Consider the following 27,754-nt stretch of genomic DNA (forward strand, 5'->3'; position numbering starts at 1 on the left):
CATTATATTTCTGACTAGCTGTGGCCGCGAATTCGTCCGCGTGGGATTTAAGAAAAAAGTTATTGTGTTCAGTAGTTCGTAGTTATATAATAAATAAATTTGTAAAATACAATTGTGTTTGCAGGCATACGAAGAAAAACCGACTTTAATTATATCAACAAGTAATAACAACATAGGTAGACGAAAAAATAGTCAAGTAAATACGCATTATCAGAGATTACTCCAAAAGTTGTAATGAGATCTCGATAAAATTTAAATGTGACCACGTTGATAAACTTCGGCTTTCGATTAATTTAAAAATCATCGAATTCGGTACCCCCAGTAAAAAGTTATGTAGCTTTTCGAGAGTTTCCTTCGATTTCTCTGGGATCCCATCATCAGAACCTGATCAGATGTTTCCTTATCATGGTACCAAACTAGAGATATCTTTTTTCCAACAAAAAAAGAATTATCAAAATCGGTTCATAAACGAAGGAGTTATCCACAAACATACGTGAAAATATATATATATATATATATATATATATATATATATACATATATATATACGGTCGAATTGAGTATTCTTATCCTTTTTTGGAAGTCGGTTAAAAAGTAGCTTAAGTTACTCAATACTGCATCAACTATTTGCCAGTGAAAGTCACGTCAAAATCGATTAAGCCGTTTCAGAGATTAGCCGGAACAGACAGACAGACAAATAAAAATTTTAAAAAATGTCATTTTGGTATATGTACCGTGTATCCATATGCATTTAGTAAAAAGCGGCTATTTTAATATTACAAACAGACACTCAAATTTTATTTATTTGTATAGATTACAAGTTCAAGTACGACTTAAAACTCTGACGTACATTTGTGTTATAAACACTCAAACCTCTTCTAAACAACGTTTGTCTGTAAAGAAATATGAGGTAATATTCGAAGAATTTCAAAGCAATCTATTCTTAAGCTTAGTTCGGAGTACTAGTAATACTACGATGTAATACTAATTGTATTATGATACTACACTTTATTTTGTAGAACACAAAGAGTAGAAATTTCCGATTCAAATTAGGGTGCACTTAAGACTATGATTAACAAAATATAATTAAGTCTAAGCCGCAAAGAGGGGAATTCTGTCCAGTAAGCTTTTCTAGTTATTATTATAGAGATCATGACTTCTGCCTATCGCAGTCCACTGCTAGACATAGGCCTCCACAAGTTCGCGGAAAAATTGGCGTTAACTCATGTGTGTTGCCCATAGTCACCACGCTGGGCAGGCGGGTTGGTGACCGCAGGGCTGGCTTTGTCGCACCGAAGACGCTGATGCCCGTCTTTAGCATGTGTATGTCAAGGCCAGCAGTTATCCGTGTCTCCGTTTTTTTTTTCGAATTTTGAATTACAAGTACTTTGGAAGGAATTACGAATTTTATACTGCCTATAAACAATAACGAATAACTACAATATGTTATGTGATAAATCACTGACCATCTATAAAATAGTATAGGAACAAATTGTTACAAATCGTTACGTAACATACAGAAACGGTCGATTTGGGAAATTCAAGTAATATTAGTCCTCTAAACTTTACTTCTTGACGGTTTTATTTTTATTGTTTTTCTTTTTTCTTTTTGTTTTGAAGAATTTTTCGTAATATTTTGAAAAGTGCTTTGAAAAGTGCTTATACCATACACGATACTCTAGAAAATAAATAAATATATATCTCTAACATACACTCTTAGACTTAGACCTTGGCTTTAGACTCTTTAGACGTATGTTTTTTTTTTTTGGATATTGTACTAACAGAGTAGCATATTTTAGGTGTTTGCTCAAAGTTTGATTGGTTACAAACTAAAGGCCCATTAATAATGCGTCAAAAAGTTATCTGCGGTTAAACAAACGAACTTTCCCCTCAGCTATCTAATCTTATCATATACATAGAACAAAATATGTTAATCACACTACGAAATAGGATTAGAATACTTGACTATTCAAACAACTCTATTTTTTTTCTACATACGAGTATATGTATACGTATTTGTATGTCATTATTGTAGCATAATCCAGTTAAAAATATGCATAATCTGGTAAAAATAAGATTAATGTTTGATTAATTTATTTGTCTAAAATATAAATAAACAGTGATCTTAAACGAAACAACATTTGACGTCAAGTGTGACCTATTTAAATGAACGGCTTACGCTTCGTTAGATAATCATAATAAAATCAATGGAAATTCCAATTTTCAATTTGGATACTGTTTATAAACTTAAGCGGCAATTCGATAGCCACTTCATTACCAAGAATAAGAAGAATATTAAATGATTACCTAGAAAATCATTTGTTTTGATATAGTTTTCATTGTTGTCATTGATATTTAATCTTTACTTTTGGATTAATTATAAACAATAGCACAATAAACAAAAACACGGCGCCGCGTTGGCGCAACGGTTACAGCCATGGATTGTACCTGTTGCGCTGGCGGTTGCGGGTTCGATCCCCGCACATAACAAACATTTGTATTGGCCATACAGGTGTTTGCTGTGGTCTGGGTGTTTGTGCAGTCCTTGTGGGTCTACCCACTGTGCCTCGGAGAGCACGTTAAGCCGTCAGTCCCGGTTGTTATCATGTACACCTGATAGCGATCGTTACTCGTCGTAGGGAATATATCCGCCAACCCGCATTGGAGCAGCGTGGTGGATTAAGCTCTGATCCTTCTCCTACATAGGAAAAAAGAGGCCTGTGCCCAGTAGTGGGATATTACAGGCTGAAGCTTAATAACACAATACCTTTTATTTACCTCTGTTGAGATAAACTTGTGCCTAATAAAAATTCTCATAAAAGCAAAGCAAAAAGAACTCGTATCTATGACGAACAAATGCGTTCAGAATATTTTATTTTAAAAAACGAAGATGGTAAAATAGTCTGTTAAAGTTCTAATATTGCATCACCGTCAAAGCCAGAGAAAATTGCTCGACATAAAGACGTTACGTTTAAATTTCTTGAATTTTATATCATTTAATATTAATAAATTATCAATCTATATATACAGTACATATAACCTGAACTTCGTATCACTAACCGTTGTAAACCAGAGCAAAGAAGGCCTTCTTCACGAGCAGCTGAGTGTCGAAGACCACCAGTTTAGCGGACGTCGGGATCAGATCGTAGCATTTGTGGAACTTAAAGAATTTCACAAATATCTGCGACTCATCTTCCTCTGCAAAAAGATAAACAGATGTGTTACATACAGTGAAAAAATGCAAAACGTAGATGTAGTAAGAAGTAATTATTATCAAACGCTCCATTCCTCTTTCACCACCATTAAAATACTGATGGCTATATTTATACCATTTTAAATTGATATTTTAAAATGTTAATACCATCGGGAGTGATCGACAACTACTGCTAAATCAATTGATATTCTTATTTTACATATTAAGATATTCTTCTATTCTAAAAACCAACGCAAGGCTAAAAAATATGAATAAAAACGTACGTACTTATTTGAAATTTAGTTATTAGTAGAAAAAAGAATACAACTTTACTAATAAAGTAAAATTTAAAGTAAATATATTAATTCCTATTTATAAGCAAAATTAATAATAAAAATGATATTACATAAACTTGAGAAATACCCGATTAAGTATTAAAAATGTCACAAAAAATCGTTTTTGTTAAAAATACGTGTGGCTTGGAAAGCATTATGAGCAAATTTAATATAAAAATGTTATATTAGAATGGCAAATAAAAAAAAGATAATAACGTTATCCGAATAGGTAAAAATTTTAATATATGCAAGACACGCGTGTACGTAAAATGAGGTACCTACTTTATTTATTTTTTTTCACACCAGACCTCACAGAGTAGCTACTACTTATTACTACTTTTCTTTACACCTTATTATATACTTTATTGCATCCAAACACATACCGAAACATAAAATAATAGTAAGGTTTATGCAAAGGTGGACTTATCTCTGAAAGAGATTTCTTCTAGTCAACGAATAAGTGATCCCATTTTACATGAAAATGTTTTTGGTGGGATTTCACTTCTTTTTGTAAGTTGCTTATGACAATATTATAGTTGCATTTTACCTCCGACATATTTTATACCATAAATATCATCCAATCTTCACCATATTCGGTTTAAGCACGCTGTTTTTGATTTTATGTTGAACTGATATGCAAACGGTGATCTCCGCCAAAACTTCAATATCAAAATTACAAAATGTAAATTTTCGACATAAACTAATAACCGATTTTTATTTTTTATGTATTTTATTATTATTATTAATAACAAGGAGTCCCTATATCAATTTTCAGACCTCTAGCATCAAAATTTGCGGAAGTCTCATACAAACTTCCATCCCCTAGTTTAAGGGATTGGGGGTAAAAGTTCCAAGTTTTAGAATTTTTTTGTTGTTTGTGTACTAATACTAACTTACATACCAAATTTCAGCTTTCTGGGACTTCAGGAAGTACTCTAAGAATTTTGGTGATCATCAGTGAGTGACGAAATCGGGTTTTTTTAGATATCAATAAAATCTAAAGTATAAGAGCTATGCAATTGGAACTTTATATATTTAATAAGTTCACTATTGACATCATATCCCCAGAATTTTGTTTATCTAGTATAATCCAAACCCAAGTTATGAGGGTTCAAAAAAACGACGAAGCACTTCGAGAAAAGATAGGTAGTGCTTATCGTTTTTTTTTTTTTTTTTGGTTCGTCTTGGCGGGGGCACTACCGTGCCCCCAGATTCCATATATCGAGGCAAACAGTGCAATAAGTATTTATTTAGAAGAAGAAAAAACACCAAAAATAAAAATAAAATAAAAGATAATAAAATTTATACATATTAAAAAATGTAACATATTACGAGTACATACTAACCTATACATATAAATTTCATACCAAAATACAAATACACTTATATACATAAACATGTACAATACATACTCACTATAATATATAAGTAAATACAGTCATTCTATACAGATGATTACATATTAGCTAGTGAAAGCAAGTGTTTCTTTAATTTATATTTAAAGGAGGAGAGTAGGAGAGAGCAGTAGGTGAAATCTGGATCGAAGATACGATGGAGCATTTGGATCATGAAGGATATTAAAAAAAGTAGACAGGATATGCACATCACGCCGAAGACGAATAGGGAGCCATTTTAACTGTGCACGAAAGTGAGTGATGCGATCAAAATTTTCGCAAGCCGAACATGAATCTTATGGCAAGATTTTGGAGTTGCTCTAACTTTCTAAGTAGCTTCTCAGTCACATCCAGGTAGCATACATCAGCATAATCAAGGATAGACAGCACCTTCTTCATATAAATATCAAAATGTTGAAAATAACAAACCTCAATATAAAAACTTTTCAGCCTGTGTAAAGGTTTAGATATTTATATAGGATAATCTTTCTATAAATAACTACTTCTCACACCCAAAGCTTGCTTGACATTTAAAGCTCAAGTTACACTCGTATAACGAAATACGGTATTAAATAAACATCAAACTTAACACTAATTAAACCAACAGAGCGCTCTACGCGTTATCACTGTATATTGAGGCGGATTTTGCCTCAATACACAGTGATAACGCGATAGCACAATTATTTTACATTTGAATTGACATTTTCTGTCATCGACGCTAATTCAAAGGGTATTGTACTAAGTGATAGCTTCCACCACTTCGGCCTATCGCAGTCTACTCCTTGACATAAGCTTCCCACACTACTATTGCTAATACGCGGTCTCCACTCCAGGAGACGACTCCTCCAGCGGCCATCGGTCCTGCGACACAGGTGACCAGCACACTGCTACTTCAACTTGCTAATTCTAAGGCCTATATCGGTTACTTTCTTTCTCTCGCGGATAGTCTCATGTCTGATCCTATCTTAGAGAGAGACCCCAAGCATAACCGAATCTTCGAAGTGAAGACTCGACGAAGTAGACGTATAGCAATACCAACCCAACCGAATCCCGCTACCAGCTTCCATCTCGAAGTTGTTTCGGCCTAGTTGGATGATGTGGCCTAGGTAGGCATAATCCTGAACAACTTTGAGAAAGGTACCATCGACCGATACCGGTCTCAGTATGACTTGGAAGTCGGGAGGACTCGTTTAGGCCGTCCAGCATTTGGCCTAGCTCATCCGACGTCTCCGCAAAGATGACGATTTCGTTGGCGAAACAAAAGTGAGGGATGTATTCATCGTTGACTATGGTGTCTCGTTCCCCTCAATCCAAGGTTTTAAAGATATCCTCGAGCGCAGTGGTAAACAATTTCGGTAATATTACATCTCCCTAACTTACCCCGCGCCGAAGGGTAATCGTCAGAGCACTCAGAGCCACATAGCATTTGGGGCAAATAAGGTCGGAGAGGTTTCATCAAGCGGGCCCGCTCTTTTCGGAGGCATAATTCAGAATACCTCGTAATAGCCGGTGGTCGCTACCCACCGTTACACCTATTAACCACTGAGACATCTGTGATCCGCCTTTGTGGCTTATTGTTGAAAAATTAATTCATCTTTGATTTATCGCAATCAATTAAAATAGAATTTATTGTAGTAATTTAAATCAAACAATACATAATCTAAAAGTATGAAACATCTCTAGGTGATTTCCGTATACTCGGTTCCGATCGCCTTAACATACAAACTAACAGGCAAACAAAGTCTTGGGCGTTTTATATTTAGGACCTGGGTGACCGAGCTTAGCTCGGTATTCTTAGTAAATCGTGTTTTTTGAAAATCATATTTAAATACGAATTACATATTGATAAAATATGAATATTATTTTTCGATTTTTTTTTTTTAGAAAAAAAAAGAAAAAAAACGATAATCGATCTGGAATACGTGAGGATTCGAACCATGATCTTTTCGGCCGAGCGCGATCGGCTGATTTCCCCTGAGGTATTACAACTTTATTGACAGATGCGAAATTTACCTTCTTATTCTAACGATATTGTAGCCATTTTTTCATTGCCTAAAAACAGGGATAAAACGACATTTTCTAAAAATGAATCCTAGCTAGATTTATTTATCTCCCCCGTAATCCCCTGTATACTAAATTTCATGAAAATCGTTGGAGCCGTTTCCGAGATTCAGATTATATATATATACAAGAATTGCTCGTTTAATAGTATAAGATATAATATAGATTTTAATAATGAAGTATAAAATGAATGTCGCATTAATATCACCTACAAATCGACATTACCGCGTACCTATGTAGATGTTTTAAATGTATGCTTACGTCTATTTTAATAATATAATTACATTTAAATATACATAAATACAGACATGTGAAAAATAAAATACAACATTAGCTCATTGTTCAATTAATCATTACATAGTATAAAACCAAGTCGCTTCCCGCTGTCTGCATGCTTAGATCTTTAAAATACGTAACCGATTTTGATGCGGTTTTCTTTAGTAAATAGGACTCCAGAGGAAGGTTTATAAGTATAATACATACATAATATATAGTAGAGGAATACTGATAGTTTTAGAGGTTTTTAATATGATGTCGTTACTGAACACATTTTTTACGCATATAATATATATATTATATTTAGTTTATTTTATTTTTTTCTTTTATTTATTTTAGGGACTTTTGTCCTACAAAGACACGCCAGTCCCAATTTTATATTTGGCATCAGCATGGCACCAGTGCAAAGCCAGGGCGAGCCGTGGTATTGAATATTTGATGTGTTTATAATAAGACGTTATAAACTAATTTTAGTAACAATTGTTTTGCACTGAAACTAGATGTAGTTAACTTTAATTTCAGTTTTCTTATAATTCAAAAATATGTAAATATATTTTTAAGACGAAATTAAGTACAGTTAATATCAACACTTAATCATAAACCTATTTTCGACCTTGGAGTAATACCGTCCTGTTACGATGTGACCTATTTATATTGCTTGTCAACAATGGCAGACACAAAAGAAGTATGTACGTTTTCACAATTATATGTTCGCAAACGTGTGCTCAACAATTATGTTACATAGCATTTAACAAGTACAACTATAAGGAGATATAAGAGATGAATGCCGTCAAAACAAAATTTGCTTACTATACTTCACTTCACCGCGACTATTTCATGAATTTGAGTGGTTAGCATTTACTTCAATAACTCACAACTGAAAAGACTGTCTACGGGACACTGTTATTACACATCATTGCTCGACATTCTCCGGATTATCACCGCCTATCGACGATTTTTGTGACACGTGTCTTTTTTGTAAATTGTGTCACTTTTCCGCCTAATAAGTCACAATATAACTGTTATAGTCTTATAAATAATATTATTTTTCGAAAGATTTAAAAAATTATATAGTATTTAAAATTATTATTATTATTTACAATGACAAATAATTTAATGTAAGTAGACGAACCAATAGTCAAGTAAATGCGTGTTATCAGAGATTACTAAAAAGTAGTCATCAGATCTCGATAAAATTTTAGTGGGACCACACGACAAGCATCATTTTTCGATTAAAATCAGTTTTCCAGTGAAAAGTTAAACGGTATAAATACAACGTCGGTTGACTAAAAAATTGTCGAGTAAATACGCATTATTATAAACTAGCGACCCGCCCCGGCTTTGCACGGGTGCAATGCTGATACTAAATATACTACAGAATGTCTTAATTTATAGTGTGAGGCTAGCTTATGACATGGTTATTAACATAATAACAACAACATTCAAATATGCGTCGTTAGATTACACGTTGTTACAGAATGCGTTGAAGAAATAAAGGTTCACTGCTCTTTCCCCGTAGGTGATAGCGTGATAATATGTAGCCTATAATGTTGACCCGACTTCTTAATAATATTCGTGCCAAATTTGAAGTAAATCCATGCAGTACTTTTTGAGTTTATCCCGGACATACATACAGACAAACAGACAAAAATTCTAAAAACTAGATTTTTGGCTTCAATATCGATTAAGTATTCTTTTAAAAAAATATTCCGACTCCGACTGACATCATATCAAAAATTTCGCTCTAGCGGGTACATCGTTCCATAGCTTAATCGGCTAGAGCGCCGACACGGTCAGTCGGAGACGCGGGTTCGAATCCCGCTGGAGCGGTCAATTTTTGATATGATATTCAAAAATGTTTAGAATTCCTAATGTGTGGATAACACAAAAATAAAATCGTACATATTTCCTACCATTTTATTATATGTATAGATAACTCGAAAAGTTACTATTAGATATCAATTAAATTTAAACGGAACCACATAACACGCACGAAATTTCGATTAAAAAACAAATCATCAAAATCGGTCAACGCAGTCAAAAGTTCTGAAGTATTACATAAAATAATAAAATTGAATTGAGACCCTTCTCCTTTTTTTGGAAGTCGGTTAAAAAATAAAAACGGCTATTAGTACACAGCATAGTACGTTTGCTTAAAATAAGATTACACTAGATAGTGTCAGGATAATTGTAACGGTGTCTGAAAGATAAGATCATAATTGTGATGACTAATGTTAACATATAATATACGTGGTAACATATAATATACATTTTATAGAATTTTATCAAAGTAATGGCTGGTTAGTTATTGATATGTGATTTTATAACAGATTTTCTAACATATTTATCGACAGAGATTAAGCCATCGTCCCCAGTTATAAGGCCGGTTCTCAGTGAGCCGCCACTGAGCGAATCCAAGCGCCTACAACTAAAAATAGCGGCACAGAGATCACACACCACCACTTCCATGACCAAATAGCAATAGGCAAATTCTCGATACCCGCTTGGTGGTACTGCAGAATTCCATCCACAGGTTGGTCTCTCCAATAAAGACGACATTTAATTCGTCTCGCCGTGCGCCTCGACCTTCAACATCAACGGACCTACAGAGTATAAGAGTTTCTAAGGATTGACCATCCAGAAAAACCGGTTAAGCCGAAAACTCCTCGAACTAGGGCCGATAAGGGACAAGTGATTCCACCCAGGCTGAGACCGGCATCGAGCCCGCTAGACTACGCTGTTAACGCATTGTTTGTTTTCCTAGCCTTAGTAAAAGCTAATCGAGAAGTTAACATGGCCACGTGCAAAAAGATCTTGCAGGCCTAAAAGCGAGGCAACAAAAACCTACTTATGGTGCTGCTCGATGAGGCAGAGTCAACCATATTTAATAACGACACGTTCCAGGTTATCAAACCTGGAACGTGTTGTTATTAAATATGGCTGACACAGGGCACATGTCAGGAAAATATGTGGCAGCATATAGCGGCACAGGTGGTTTTATGGGCACGGTTGAGGCTGCGGGGCGAGAAAACATGCCACAAAATTTTTTAACACCTGTGAGAGACCCGGTTTTGGCGGTTGCCAAGTGCACGAGAGTAATGCTGGATGACAGGATGCTTAGATGGCTTTAAAAATCTTACAAAATCCATTTCAGGGGCTCGTGGGCTCGTGGGTTGGCAATTGAAATGGGTGCCTGGGTGCGGAAGAACACACACATAGTCAGAAACTTCGATGAGAATGTAGAAATAGTAGTTAACACGACGGTCGAAGCTGCCAAAGATCTTAAAGAAAAACCATCTACAAGCGTGATATGTCGCTAGCAAGGGCTCTGCTGAAGATGCTGGGAGCAGGCGTGGGGTCCGGGTCTATGAATTAGTGACACAGTGCAGCGTTTAATATACAAATAAAGTAGAGATAGATGTATAATTATATAGGTGTATTTAATATAGTAGGATGAAAGTAAATAAAAAAAAATAATAATAAATAGATAAATAATAATAATAACTATATATAAATTAATATATTGAAAAAAAACCCTTAATAACAGTAACATAGGCTAAGTGTATATTGTAAGTAGAACATAAGTGGTAACTAGGAAACAAGTGTAAATATAGACATAGATAAGACTTTACCACACCAGTAGCAGCTCTAAGATGTTGGACTGCAGTCAACAACTCGAAAGAGTCGCCAGTTAATTATCCTAAATGACTTTATAATGAGAACATTGACATACCTTATTGTAGAATAGCTCTATCAATAAAATTCACTCCTACGAATCACCGCATCATAAATTAAAATACATTAGAACTACAAGTAGACGAAAACGTATAGACGACATATGCAATGCATGTGTATGTATTTTATTTATATTGTATTATACGTTCATAATGTAAATTGTTAATTGTTAATAACGAATAGAGCTAGTTTCATTTTAATTAAATGACATTTTTATCCCGTTTTTAGGGTGCCATACCTCAAAAGAAAAACGGAACCCTTATAGGGTCACTTTGTTGTTCGTCTGTCTGTCAAGACTATTTTTCTCAGGAATGCGTGGAGGTTACAAGCTGAATTTCATATCAAATACTCAAGTCTACTGTTCCTTGGAGTTGCGAAAAAAAAAATTAAACTTCTAAGCCAACGCAATCAATAGACACGGCCGTATATGCTGCATATTTTCGACACTCGCAAGGGAATCAAAACCTACAGGGTACTTCCCGTGAACTCAGAATCTTGAAGTTTGGTATGAAGCAACGTCTTATAGCACGAATAAAGAAAAAATGTATATAAACACCTTGTCTTTGCAATAACTTATACAACATAATAAGATTTATTCGAATTTGTGCAGTCGTTCGGAAGTTATACGCGCACATACATTTCAGAGATTAATTTTTATACTAGTGGCCGCCCAGTGGTCGAAATTCGACCATAATTAATTTAAATAATAAGTTTGAACATTATTAAGGTCCTGTTGTCAAAGACTACACTTGTATAATATGTACCAGCGGTCCATCCTGGGCAACGGCGCCACTAACTTGTTTTTGGCGACGGCTGAACGACCCCCACACAACGTGGTGGTAGGTCCCGCAAGGGGCCTCCTGGCAGCGACCACCCTCCCGCCGAAACCACGCGCCAAGCAGCTTGCTGCGTTCCATCTGTGTGCGGGAGTACCAGTGCCTTTGGGAGATGGAAGAGTGTCAATTGCGCAGCTTGGCTCAGTTTTCGGAATCTAAAGCGACACCGTCCCCGGTAGCTCATGGAGGGTAGCGGAATCTGAGGCACGGACACGATCCGAGGCCGTTGACCGACCGCAGGCAGTTGGGTGCCTTAGCGCGCCAGCCATGTGACAAAGGCTGCCCCGCCTACTCACGAAAAATCTTGGGATAGCTCTACCGTGCCAGTTGGCGACTGGTTGGGAGGACCCGTTGGCGATTTCCAGGAGGGCTCGGGCGTCCCCGCAGTCTCCAGATGAGCTCTCCAATGGTTGGCTTAGCCCAAGGAACCCGCATGGTACAAGCTGCGCCTTGACATCCAACTGTTTCTTCGTCATCACTTCTCAACATAAACAAAGCTCAAATAAAGAAAAAAGTTGAAAAACTCCTACTGAAGGTGCTCCTAGATTATCCTAGGTGATCCTAGATTTGCATTCCAACATTGACCCGGTCCACCACCACCTCGAGACTGCGAAGCCGCAACTGTTTTTCTTAACGGAGGCGCAAATTAAATGTCCAGCGGATGCGTCATACCTCAACTACCCATGTTACCTCATTAGAACATAAGTTCAAGGAACACTCTGAGGTATGTGTGTACGTCCGCGATGACATTTGCTATAAGCGAGTCCGGTGCTTTGAAGCAACAGGGTTCTCCTCATTGTGGGTTTTAGTAGACACCGGCGTGGGCAAAACTGTCTACGCCTGTGTTTATCGGTCGCACAGTGGAAATCAGGAGAAAACCAGGCTCTTCGATTACCTTACAGAGATGGCAGACAAAGCAAAGCAACGGTATCCAATGGCGGAACTTGTTTTTTGTTGCAACGCGAGAACCGGATATCGCTAGCCATACAGCCAACTGCCTGGACCTTCTGCTGACTACATATATCCAACCAAACACTCGGTCTCAGTATCTGCCCCGCTGGGATCATCCAACCACTGTCTGATGAAATTCGTGTCGATTTTCTCTCCTCCGGACAACTGTCCAAGGGGCCCAAGATGGGTATAGCGATATGAGTTAGCAGACTAGGAAGAGATACGGCATTTCTATGCATCTTTCCCTTGGCGGCAAGTCTGTTTTTCCTCGGGTGACCCCTCGTGCTCGGCTGAGGCAGTTACAGACTTGATTCGGCAGGGAATAGAATACTTTATCCCATTCTACGACATGTCGCTCAACCTGACGCTTGCGCATGTCCTAAAGGCCTGTGCAGCTGAGTTGTCACCTGTTCTCATGCGCCTGGACCACCTCTCTCTTTAACCTAGAACGATAAAGAAGAAAGTGTATGTCACACACTGCTGAGGCGAAGCCATTGAGAAACGAGGTGAGGCGCTCGCTGTATCACTAGATATCTCGAAGGCCTTTGACAGGGTTTAGCACGCAAGTCTCCTTAGCAAGCTTCCAGCTTTCGGCAGCTTCCCTGCTGGCTTTTGTTGCTAGATCTCAGACTTTTTGAGTGAACGGTCGATCAAAGTGGTCATCGACGGCTGCTCCTCTGACCTGATGGATATAAACGCCCGAGTCCCTCAAGATTCTGTTCTCTCTGCAACTCTTTTCCTGCTCCATATTAACGACATGCTACAACCAGTCATTGTTGGATACGCAGATGACAGTACGGTTGTTGAGACATATTTGTCCAGCGCAAAAGACAACAAGGACGTAATACGTTCTCAGAGAGAGGTCATGGTAGAGCGAACGAACCAATACTAGGGTACGTATCCCAATGGGGTGATTGCACCTGGTCACGTTTAACGCCGCCAAAACGCAGGCTTGTTTGTTCTCCACCAAACGGAGTCCTCTGAACTTTGGCAATTACATTGAGTCCAAAGCGCGAACTGCGGTCAGAAAGCTTGGCATCTTTAACAAGGTTCAGTAATATTTCACGCCTGGACAGCTTCTAGCGCTGTATAAAGCTCAAGTCCGATCATGTATGGAATATACAGTCACTTGTAAGACGGCTCAGCTAAATATCAACTTGCCACACTGGACTCAGTGGAACGAGAGCCAAGCGGCTAATCGGTAACGGTTATTATAAAGTACATCTTTCTTTAAAAATCTTACATAATATGTGTTATAATAAGTCCTTGGCATCACAATATGGTCGTTTTTGACAATTTCTACAGTGCCATTAATTTATAACTATAAAGATAATATATAGAGTACAACTATTTCAATGATAATTTAATGTACAATAACATTCGCTTTAGCCTGTAATATCCCACAACTGGGCATAGGCCTCTTTCCCCATGTAGGAGAAGGATCAGAGCTTAATCCACCACGGTGCTCCAATGCGGGTTGGCGGATATATACCCTACTATGAGTAACGATCGCTATCAGGTGTACATGATAACAACCGGGACCGACGGCTTAACGTGCTCTCCGAGGCACGGCAGGGAGACCCACAAGGACTGCAAAAACACCCAGACCACGGCAAACACCTGTATGGCCAATACAAATGTTTGTCACGTGCGGGGACCGAACCCGCAAACACCAGCGCAACAGGTTTAGACGCACGGATTGGAATCTTTCGTGTCTTCGCGATATTAGCGAAATCGTCTATGCTCTCTTGGCACGAGTAAAACCAGTAATTGTAATTAATAGGAATAATTTACTTAATTAATTAAATATTAAAAAACACTTTACTTTCTGTAAATTTTGGGAATTAAGTGAAATTCTTGAGTCGACTTTGACCTGACACTTTAAATTAACTGTCAATAATAAATTAACCTGACAATATTAAGTCGCTCATCACTGCCTTAGTGCGAAGAATGTAATGTTTGAATTCGGGAACATGCATAATTATATTCATTAATAAAATTCACGAAATAATTTTTATTTAAATTCCAACGACGACAAAGCGCGTTTGGCAATCACACCACATTTTATTGTGTCTACGTTTCATATTATATGTATAAAGCGCCTAGTATACGATCCAAATGTTTGTAAAATATTACGTATTTTTTTTTCAACCATCTGATTGATATATCAGAGTTACTTTATGGCTGACATGTATCTCAGAAAATTTGTCTAAAAACTTAGTCGAAGTATTATAGGTCACAAGACTTTAGTACTTTTAGTTTCAGATACATAATATTGATATATTTGTTTACGTGATGAGCAAAAGTCAAATTAAAAATTATTATCAATATCATCATAATCATCATCATCACTTCAGCCTATCGCAGTCCACTGCTAGACATAGGCCTCCACAAGTTCGCGCCAAAAATGGCGTGAACTCAATGTGTGTTGCCCATAGTCACCACGCTGGGCAGGCGGGTTGGTGACCGCGGGGCTAGCTTTGTCGCACCGAAGACGCTGCTGCCCATCTTGGGCCTGTATATTTCAAAGCCAGCGGATGATTATCCCGCCTTCGGTCAGCTTTTTGAGTTCCAAGGTGGTAGTGGAACTGTGTTGTACCTTAGTCGCCTCTTACGACACCCACGGGAAGAGAGGGGGTAACTATATTCTTCATTGCCGTAACCACACAGCAGATTATCAATATGGAGATTAAAAAACCGATTTTAATATATATTAGTAATACTCATTTTATTTGAAAAATAAATTATAAGTACGAAAAAACTTATAATCTATATATTGCGTGAAGTAAAAACTTTGTACCCCTTTTTACGAAAATTGCTCGGACGGAGGAGTATGAAATATCACACACTTATAGTTTATACAGAGAAGAAATGCAGAATACCAATATATTTTTTTATTAGGCATATATTACACATTAAAGCTATAAAAAACAACATTACACACACTGCCATGAAAGTTATAATTTAAATTAATATGGTCGAATTTCGACCACTGGCCGACCACTAGTTAAAAATTGCAATGACAATAACAGGTACGTGGGCCTTTACAGATCAGTACGTACTTTAAACTAGTTTAAACCGTCTAGCAGTGCTTTCTTCATTAGCTGTTGTGGTAATAGAATTCTTGTAGTCTCTTCTACCGTTTTCCTATATTTTTTCTTCAAATATGACTTTAGTGATTATATACTATACGTGATTATCTACTTAATTAAAAACTGAAGATAATTAATTGCCGGGTAGATTTTTACTACTGACCAGAAACAATATTTTAATGTTTTAAATATAAAATGATATCGTTATATTTCTTATTAATTAAACCCATTACTCTAAATAATTTAACGTTGGCAACGTCCATCGATTAGTTAAACTTTATTTACAGCTCACAGAATAATCACAGCACGAGTGTTTATTTATTTTCGCTCAAGACCTACTAATCCCATAGACTGTAATGTCATGGTAACATCATCTCGAACGTCTTGTGATGTAAAATAAAATATAATTATGTATATAAAATGGGTAAACCTAAAGATAAGCATAAAGTCACGAGTCATGATAGCCTGTAACATCCCACTGTTGGGCCTAGGCCTTTTTCAAAACGTAGGACAAGCTTAGAATGCAGCATAAGTTATATTGTTACTAAAATAGTATCAATAAAAGTTGTTTGATTTATCAACGTTATGAAATTGAAATATTTTCGTGTATGCGATTAGATACTAATTTTTTCTCCAAAATCATTTGCTAAATTGTCCGTTATCAAAACGTATTCAGACACGTAAAAAATGAAGTAGTAACCGGTAATGACAACAATGTAACAATCATCAATCTCATTGAACAATATCACATCCCAAAGGACCTCAAGCATATTGGACTCACTCTTAACCTTTGAAAATGGTAAAAAGTGAAAAAAATTATAGTAGGATTAAACCCATTGGAAAAGGAACAGAATACAACGAAAATGCATTTTCTGAAAACATTTACCATATTAGAAAGTAGAGGTCTTAACAAACAAAAACCAGCCGACGTTTTTAAAAAAGCTGTTATTTTGACGTGAGTATTTTCGATTAAAAATTATGGTGCTTTTTCGATATTGAGGTCAAAATAAGGGGAAAAATAAATATTGTAAAGAAAAAAAAAATTGTTTGAGACACAAAAAGGTAAGTTTTCACCAAAAAATGTAAAAGATAAAGATAACCGAACCATAGTTTTTTGAACTTTTTAACATGAATTTTAAGTTGTGAAAAAAGTGTAAATACAAAAGTTGTAGATCTTTTTAAGACCTACAACTTTGCGATTGAGCTTATTTCCAGAGGACTTGTAATTTAGCCGGAAATCGAGATAAACAATTTTTTACCCGACCTCGGATCACCCGTAATTTATTTTTCCTTTCATTTTGTTGTATTCTCTTTCTTTTTCAATGGGTTTCATCCTACTCTAATTTTTCTTGGTTTAAAAATTATCGGCACTGAACTATATCCGTAGTAGATACACGAAAAGTTAAAACCCGTATGTTTATCTACTATCTACATAAGAGAATAATTATACTATGTGGTATGTATAAGGTGTGGAACTGGAAATAAGATTGTTGATAAAACATAACATATTTTACTTTTTTTTACATCATATTAACAGTACACCTCAAATGCTGCCTGTCAGACCCGACAAAAAATATTCAATGTCAACAATCGACAGCATTTTAAAATCGACCTTTCATTGTAAAATTGGCGAAATACAGAACAAACAAAAAAATAACAACGAAAACTTTGTTTTGTAGTATTTTTTACCATGGCAGTCTGCTCACTCAGTTAGGAAATAACATTACGATGTCATAACATATAGGTATGCACATGCCGATTAGCAGTGTTGTGAAGAGAGTGATCAGTGTGTCACAATAAAATAACGTTTGCAACATTGAAATGAGAAAACATCAAAGCACGCGTACAAACGACAGACGCAGAGTCAGCGTGGGAGATGTAAACAAGCCCACACCTTTTAGTAGCCAGTCGGCGAGAAACGCTTTCCACGCTCGGCCAACCGCTTCGAACTCCTTGATTAGCTCGATAGAGTAGACGGACTCGTCGTCTTCCTCGACGGCGAGAGCAGGATTGTCCGAGTAGTAATGTAGGCGCAGCATGCGCAGGGCGCAGGCGGCGCATCGCCCGCCGCCACTCGGAGCGGCCCGCGCGCCTCCCACGGCTCACAGCTAATTATAACAGTTCGGCGCGCGGGCCGCGGCCGCTGCGCCACTTCGCGCCCGGTACGCGTTCGTTACGAACCGCGACGGATTCGAAACCGACCACGCTCGCTCCTCGGTATGCCCGCATCGGCGCCCGCGCACTGCCACTGTTTGGCGTTCCACACTGGCCGGCCTACGCCCACCCCGCTATACTGGGGAGACGCGACTACATCGCACCCGATACTCACTACTCTATGTGTATATTTCACTAAGCTAAATATAGACTGCACCTGATCCAATTATATCACGAACTCAGTGTCAGTAACTTAAACTACAATCATTAACCTTTTATATACATTTATGTTTATGCATGAAAAAATATAGGAAAGGAAATTATAAAATTGGTACAGATGAAAATAAATAAGTACAATTCATTAAAATATTCTTTTTCTATTAACATTTACAATTAAATACTGCATGAAGAAAAAGTTAAAGACGTAAGCATTATGGATGAAAGAAACACAAATGTGTACTGTTATTACAAGACAGCTCTTCCTGTGGTCACACGTCGTTACGCGAGAGAATGTTTCTTTAGTATTCAGAGTGATACTTCAAATATTTGTTGGTTTACCGAGTGTTTAGACCCAGTTCTTATATTCACATATGAAGAATGTAATGAGATTAGATATTATTATATCTTCCGCAGTTTCATTCACCGTTAGAGTACTTATAGATGACGTTCCAGAGATGTAGATGTAGAGGAAGTCCATTTTTTAGGTTATACTAGTTCTAAAATCATACAAAAGGACTTTCTAATGAAGAGTGAGTCTACAAGACTTGAAGTATTGATTGGCAATACTTCAATTAAGATACTTTTATTCATACTTACAACTTTATTGAACGAACACTAGCTCAAATCACATTGTATAGTAAAATAACTATGATCACACCTTTGGTCTGTTGACACCGGTTTTGAGGTACAATATTATAACGCATTGTAAAATTGATTAAGTGTTTATTTCAAATTTGAGTACGCTCTGTAAATAAACTAAATAAAAACAACAAGACTGATGAAATATTAAGTTGACCGTGTCACAATAACCATCAACATTACACACAGTCAAACGTCAAAGTGACGTTTTAAAACAGATAATAAAAATCCAGTTTCGTTAGAAAATAGCTTCACACAAGTTTGTTTTAATAACATTTGTTGAACAAAATAATAATTTTTATCTTACGATAGACGTTTTCCTGAAAGTAAAACAAACAGACCGGGGGATTTTTTTATCGAAATCCATCAAATACATTTATCTATGCATACTTCTAAATGTTGCATTGTATAGGATAGATTATAATTATCGCTGGCATTCAATTGGTAGTTTTTCTTTATCACGTATATTTCACAATTTATTTTTATCACCATTTGTATAACAACATTTTAATTATAAATCTCTAAAAATAATATAGGTCAGCGTGACACTCTGATGTCAAAAACTCATTTATACGAGTTTCTTCTATTTAAATTGTATCAACACGATTCGTGTTTAAGCCTCTTTGTACGTGTAGTTACTAATTATATTATTATGCCAGTTCGAAAACGCTTTAAAAATTTAATAGGTGACTGTCACTAATATAAAAGATGACTGGCGCTATAAATACGGTGCGACGATCGCGCTAGCATCATTCTTATTAGAGTCGTCGTACCGTTAACAATACTAATTGTTCTAATGAATATTGTATTAACATTAGAGTATGTGTTATCTAGTGTATCGAAATATCAAGTTATTTTTATGGAAAATAGTTTTACTCCGAAAGAAATTAACAAGACATATAACACAAACATATATATTGATGATAGTGACGTCGTATTGCCGACGTCACTGTTAAGAAACCTGCTCTAGACAATTGTAGCGTGTGTGTTTTCGAATATATTCTATCTATGTCTATTTCTATATAAATAAAAATGAATGTTGCTAAGCGCATAACTCGAGAATGGCTCGAGCAATTTGGATATTTTTTTTTGTATGTTCCTCAAGGCCACAGAAGGTTTTAATACAAAAAAAAAATTAGCTTTTGACATAACGAAGTCTCTCCGGGCAGCTAGTATTGAGGGCAGTAGACATTTGTTTTGTCATTATATAGAAACAATCTAGAAAAAGATCTTTATCGCGCATGATCAAGGATTAGGCAGTTATTATTTATTACATAGACGTCTCAAAAAATAGTTTCGCGAATATGAGTAATTAATAGTCTATTAAATAGCACATTCGCTAAAAAATCTTTTTAGTTATATATACATAATAATATTATAGTTAAGGAAATAAGCCGTATACAAAATAAAATTTCTAATACGATAACTTATTTTGATATTTTTGGCTCTAAGGATATCAAAAAGTTACAGAAAAAAATAGAGACTAACTTGTCATTTTATTTCACCACTATTTTTATCCTCTTTGTATTTTTTTTTTTTTTTTATTTATCCTTGAGATATGGAATATTATACATATACAAGGTTTTATACATGCCATATGCATGACATATACAATTAAACAAAGTCCCTCAGGTTATGCCTAGTCACACCCCCTTAATGTAGTAAGTAGTAAGTTATTTGTTGATATATCTATCTTGACAATATCGAGATACTATGTTATAGCATTAGCAAGGCGCATCGTCATTGATTTGTTTCATTCGTATATTTCATTTCTCGACTGCGTTTGTACGTAAAGGGGGAATTACAAGAAATGGCAAATGTGACAAAGAAAACAGAAACAGTAAGTAAGATAAATGCAGAAAAAAGCGCTTACAAGTTACACGATTTTTACGCGTATTGTTTTTGGCTTATATCACAGTTTAACTTTTTTAATTCGTGTACCAAGCGAGGAAAACGCCATTCAATCTGTATCAGTTGTCCTATTTAAATCCTGATCAACCTAGTCCATCAATTGGCCTTTGACATACACTAAACTGTATCGAACAGAACTGAAACAATATTGACATGTTTGTTGTCCTTTTACTCTTGCCCTAAACATGAGGAAAATTGAAGCTTAAACGATCACATTATATACTACAGTTACCCTAAAAGACGCCTTAAAATAATTTACAAAATAATTATAATTGTCTATAGGTTATGCTCTTTTCTAAAGATTCATCACGGTAAACATGTTGTGATATATATTTATCGTTAAATATCAATTAAAAATATGAGATTAACGTTCATGTTATTACTATCGTATCAGTTTCAATAAAAATAATTGGACAATATTTCATTTTAATAAACATAACAGAAAACAAACGGTAGTTAATGTGGCCGACAAAACAAAATCGAAAAGTTTGTCCCAATACTGCCATTATTTTCCCTGTACAAATAATTCAATCTCAATGAAAACAATCAGAAATGGATACGATTTAAAATAATAAAAGCATTAAATTATCTAGATATTAATACTTTTTACGAAAATTGCGCGGACGGGGGAGTATGAAATTTCGCATACTTATAGTTTATATAGAGAAGGCGTGCAGAATGCTAATATTTTTTTAATTGTGCATAAAAAATACATTAAATCAATAAAAAAATATATTGCACACACTAGCATGTACGTATTAGGCACACACGCATATATATATATATATATATATATATATACACTTTTGTTCAAACTTATAATTTAATTTTGGTCGAATTTCGATCACTAGGCAACCACTAGTACCTATTCATTAATATACAAAAAGCAAAGAATATCTTTGAAGTGTTCTTAAGACACCCTACATACATATTCGACACACAATAGGAAATAAAAACGTGCATCTAAGCTTAAAAACTGAGACCTTGGAAACGAGTTCAAGAGATGAAGGTCTCGACCAAAGACCACTTTTAGTATTCAATAATATATTGCAACTGCTCTTGAACTCAATTTTTAATCTTGATTAAAAATTTATTACAAATTAAAATTTTCAAAAAATATATTCTGGCATTCGCGTAATATAATTATTAGGCAACGTGTACTCGTATAAGCGATCATCCGTTTTGATTAGATGCAGTGAGTTTCTTGCGTTAAAATGAAGTCTTTAACTTAACGATGAAATTACTTATTATACGTTTTATTGAACGAAGACGATATATTGAAATATGACAAATTAAGACAGATTTTTTTATGATATCGTATGGGAACCTAATACGAGTATAAATATATAATAACATTGACGAAAGACACCTTGACGTAGTTTACGTAAATGAACCTAAATTTAAAATATCATATAAATTTTAATAACATCAGTCAAATAAAAAAATGCCGTACAAAACAATATATCGAGATCAAAAAAGACAGAATCACATACATATGACTTAACATATTATTGTGGTATGTAGTTCACTATTACGTTACTTTATTTCAACGTCTATTTTACTGTCTACAATATACAGGGTTACTTGTAATATGTCACGATCCCTTTAAGGGGTTGTCTGGTTGTATTATTTTAAGAACAATTGATATTCCAAACTTTTACTTGTAGCTCAAAGCTCTTTGTTAAGAGCTATTTCGATACCTTTTGAACTAAAGTTTAAACTTTTCTCATCTTAAGTTTCATAACTATAGAATTTAAATTAAAATATACATATATTAAATTACATAATATACAATATTAAGAAGTTAAGTAGTGGATTAAGCTCTGATCCTTCTACTAAATGGAGAAAGAGGCCTATGCCCAGAAGTGGGATATTACAGCCTGAAGCGAAAATTTTAAGTACTTCGTAACAGTCGGATCGCATCCCAATCGGAACGCATTCGAATACAGTATTTGATTAGACAAATTATTATTCAACATTTGTCCTTATTATTATTACCTACATCTATACAAATAAATAAAATTGGAGTGTCTGTTTGTAATATTAAAATAACCACTTTTTACTAAATGCATACGGAACATGTACCAAAATAACATTTTTAACAATTTTTGTCTATCTGTCTGTTTGTTCCTGCTAATCTCTGAAACGGCTGGACCGATTTTGACGGGACTTTCACTGGCAGATAACTGATGTATAATAGGAGTAACTTAGGCTGCTTTTATTTTAGAAATTTATTTATTTTGTAACTCTGCGAACTGAGCAATAACTTTTTTGTTAAATTCTACGCAGACGAAGTCGCGGTCACAGCTAGTTTTTAGGTGGCAGGTTGAGGCCCAGGCTGCTGATAGTTGAGGCTCCAGGCTGAGAAACCTCCTCACGATATGGGCCGTTTCAGCCAACATTGCTTTTTGAATTCAATAGTCAAGCGAGATTTTCTTAAGGTGTTGGTCGAAACTCTTCGCTAATAGACCATTGACAGACACAACAAGAGGAATAATTATTGTTGAGTCTACGTTCCACACACCGATAATCTCGAGGGCAAGGTCTAAATATTTACGTATTAATATTATTATTTACATATAATTATTTTTATGACAATATTATTATTTTTTTTTAACTTTCTACTTAATAATTGTGTTTGCAGGCAAACGAAGAAAAACCGACTTCAATTATATCGACAAGTAATACAATGTAGGTAGACGAAAAAATAGCCAAGTAAATACGCCTTATCAAAGATTACTCCAAAAGTTGTAATCAGATCTCGATGAAATTTAAAAATGACTACATGATAAACATCGGCTTTCGATTAAATTAAAATTCATAAAAATCGGTACACCCAGTAAAAAGTTATGCGGATTTTCGAGTTTCCCTCGATTTCTCTGGGATCCCATCATTTGATCCTGGTTTCCTTATCATGGCACCAAACTAGGGATATCTCCTTTCCAACAAAAAAAAAAAGAATTATCAAAATCGGTTCATAAACGACGGAGTTATCCCCAAACATATATATAGCAGGCAAAAAGTGTTATGTATATTCATATTTTGTTTATGTTTGACAATGATAGACGTTAGTACAGATGTGAATGAGTTAGTACTGCCACATGTTATTGATATTACCAAGTATCTAATCAATTTTATTTCTATTAATAAGATGACTGTGAAATAAATATTTGTGATATTAGCAAAATAAATAATTTTGTTCATTTCAGTTAATTTATTCATTATAAGTATCACCCACAGACGATACAAAAAAAAATTACAAACAATATAGAAAATGCACATGTTTAGAGCATATTGTTGATTATGATAAATGATAATATTCATGTTTTCATACTATTACTTTTACTAGGAATGCGCGTTGGCTTTTAAGGTCTAATTTTTTCGTACTATTTTTTTCATTAAATATGTAATGATATTTGACGTCAATTCCACTACCTAGGTTAAATAAGTGTTGGTTTCATTACATAGTATAAAAACAAAGTCGCTTCTCGCTGTCTGTGTGCATAGATCTTTAAAACTACGCAACGGATTTTCATGCGGTTTTATTTAGTAAATAGAGTGATTCCAGAGGTATGGAGGTATGTATAATACATGCATAATATAGTAGAGTAACACTGATAATTTTTGCAACCGTGCGAAGCCGGGGCGGGTCACTAGTTAAGTACAAATGCTTATTATAACAATAATGCATTCGGATACAGTAATTGAGAACTTCAATTTAAACGCAAACGATTTAATTATCATTTGTTTGTTTTTACGCTCACATTAAATTTATGCATCGTAAAAAGAAAACTGATATGTTTTTAAACTTTCGCGGTCATGAACACTGGTTTCTACGCGACTTAGGTGCCACGATTAATATAATAAACATTAAACTCCCGATATTTCGGGGTCGCTGCAGACCCCGTGGTAGTGGGTGACTGAGGATCTGCGAGCTAGATAGTATTTTTGCGGGTAAGCCGTAACGACCTCATTCTAACCTCTTCCGCACTACATTGGCAGAGTATTTACAGTAGCAATAAACCGTAACGCGTATGCCTTTTTTTCATAACTCGATCACTAAATTCCACAATCCCGACAACTTGAACCCGTCTTCTTGATTGCAGTTGAGATACTTCTTGATGTCAATCGCCTTACGAAGCGTGATATGAAATGGCGTTCAGTCGCAAGTATTTTCGGGTCATGGAGCTCGAAAAATCCTCCGTCCCGTAAAATTCAAAGAAAACCGACACGATTAATACAGAATTCCTTTATGATTATTAAGATCTCGTCATATAGTTATTTCATGACATTTCAACGTCACTCCTCATCGAAAACTATTTTCGTTTTCAAATCCGCTCTGTGTCCGACTAATATATTTATAACCACTTCCGTCAGTGACGTTATGCGGGCTATCGACAGATTTTTCTGCAGTATGATTTAAACGGCATATAAAAATCTAAGATAAAATTTAATCATTTCAATAACTTATTATGGTATTACACGTTTAAATGAAATATATGCATTGTATTACACCTCTTCTAGTTTAATAGTTATCTAATCCTAACCTAAATTATCTGGAAGAAATCACTAAGCATTTGGATCGCCCTATTGTTGTAGTAAACGTTTTATTAATAGTATTCCTTTTGTTTATATTTGCTGTGTATCACTATATAAATTTTATTCCTTTGATAAGGATCTGACTGATGCTGTCCTGTCTTCAAACAGACGTTGAAACAATCGTGACGTTTTTTTAATTATCGAATTTAACTTCCCTTCTGTACCTTCCTTCTACAAATATTAAAAACTTAAGTTGATTTAAATTCGTATTCGCTAATGTCTTACAAATGTGTTTAAGTAATAAAATTGCTTATTTATATTGTATCAGCTATATATCCATATGGATAAACACCTAACGATTTTTAATAACTATATATATAAACACTTAAATTTACAGACTTATATTACTTTAAGTCTGTTCATAATTAATTGAAATAAGTATCCGATGTATGCAATCAACTATACAACCAAGGACTTAAATCCATTAAATCTTTATATTTTATCAAGTACTAAAATTATGTTTAATAACCAACATCATAAAAATATGATATTTTAACCTCAACGTACTTAGTACTACAACTGAACATTAAATGTCGCTTAAGAAATTAATTACCCTATAAAGTAATTTACATTATTATGTTTCTTGTTAATAACGTATGTATACATATAAAATAGCTGTGTGTTTATAGGACTAGGGATTGTTTAAAAGAACATCAGTTAAATTATATATGGAAGTTTACTTTAGATTATCAGTAAAAGCCTTGTTATTGTATGTAACCGTTATTGTGCGTATAAAGTAAAATGTTCCAAGATAGTGTATAATAACTATAAAATGATATTTTAAAATTTGGTAAAATTTATAATACTATAAATATCATTATAAAAATTGTCTAAGAATATCGATTTGATCATTTATTATTAATAACAATAACAAAATAATTTAGATTAAAATTTTAGTAACAAAAAAAAAGTAAAACTCACCTAAGTCAGACAGGCTGACTTTTTCCAAGAACGGGTCAGCAACCGGCAACTGAAACAAACAATAATTTAACAAATCCGCTTACTGATCTAACTAAATATCACAAAACTAATCAGAGAAAGTGCGTAATAAAATATATTATTTAATAACTTTCTTCGATAGCTCCTCTTATTAATGTCATAAATAATCGTGTTACTGTAAAAAGTTAATATGTTTCTCTGTATATTAAACGTAGATATCATGTTAATAATGATTTGTTTTAAAGTAAATTTTCACTAAAAATATGTTAGAATAAAATTTGTTTCAATAGATTTTATCGCAAGTTACGCCTAACAGTGTTGGTTATCTTATATTATCATAAACCAAAGGTAAAACAAACGATCAGGTAAACGATTTATTTCGTTTAATGTTTAATTATATGTTTTTACTTAGTGTTCACTATGATCAAAGCACATGAGACATTTTTAGCACGGACTTGAGGAAGCCTATGTCCAACAGTGGACGCTGATAGGCTGAAGTTGATGACTTAGTCTTCGCTTTCTTGTAATATAATAAATTATTACATTATTTCTCTTTACTCGTTCTGGGCTTTTTATAAAATACTGCTGATTTTTGCAAAAAGACATTGAAATCAGTTGACATTCTCAAAAAGGTTCTTGAATTTTATGACTGACTACATAAAAGCACGTACAATCAATAGGTAATAGTAACCGCGTATAATGCACTACACGCAAGCAAATAATTCTTAATGTATTATACATTGTGTATGTTCCAATAATTCGTTGACTTTGGACAAAAAACGAAATGAACCGTTGTTATTTATATCATGTTAATAATAATTTCACTTAACTTACGAGTCGTTTATTTTACGTAATACTTATATAATTTTGTTTAAAAAACGAAGTAAAAACAATTTTTCATTATTAAAATAATCAGTAAGCCGGATACTATCTAACGGATAAACAGTTATTCCATCATTACACAGATAAAATTGAAATCAACATAGCAATTAATTTTAATTGGGATATTTTTAATTGTATATCAGAAAACTTTTTATATATTCTATACTTTATTGTATAATACAAATACATTAAAAACAAAGCATTAAGATAGGTAGACTGTGAACTACAATTGGCTAACTTATGGCTAATCAGCCATTTCTTCCTGACAACCCAGACATAAAAAGGAAACTTAATATCGAAATTGGGTAGGTGGTGTGGTTGTATAATAAACTTACATACAAATATTTACATTCTATAATATATTCTATCATAAACTAATAAGGTGTGTAGTCAATAAATGTAACTTGAAGATAAAAATTAAGTGAAATGATAAAAACAGAATGTATAATAAGGAAAGAAAAACAAAAGAATATAAAAGCATTTAAATCGTCTCCATCTCAAGATAGTGATCCTCAACGCGGTCTTTAAAAGTCAACGG

General features: G+C 34.6%; 1 protein-coding gene across 1 annotated transcript in view; it reads right to left on the reverse strand.

Annotated features, from left to right (window-relative positions):
* Nucleotides 1-27,754, reverse strand: part of LOC123669042 (5'-AMP-activated protein kinase subunit gamma-3-like) — a 59,754-nt gene that overhangs the window by 19,595 nt on the left and 12,405 nt on the right. Inside the window, exons 3-4 of the mRNA XM_045602706.1 lie at nucleotides 26,317-26,365; nucleotides 3,061-3,198 (exon numbers count right to left, since the gene is read on the reverse strand). Coding sequence (XP_045458662.1) covers nucleotides 3,061-3,198; nucleotides 26,317-26,365 — 187 coding nt within the window. The remainder of the gene's footprint in view (nucleotides 1-3,060; nucleotides 3,199-26,316; nucleotides 26,366-27,754) is intronic.

The sequence above is a fragment of the Melitaea cinxia genome, chromosome Z (genome assembly GCF_905220565.1).
Source record: "Melitaea cinxia chromosome Z, ilMelCinx1.1, whole genome shotgun sequence".
In the NCBI taxonomy this organism is placed as follows: Eukaryota; Metazoa; Arthropoda; class Insecta; order Lepidoptera; family Nymphalidae; genus Melitaea; species Melitaea cinxia.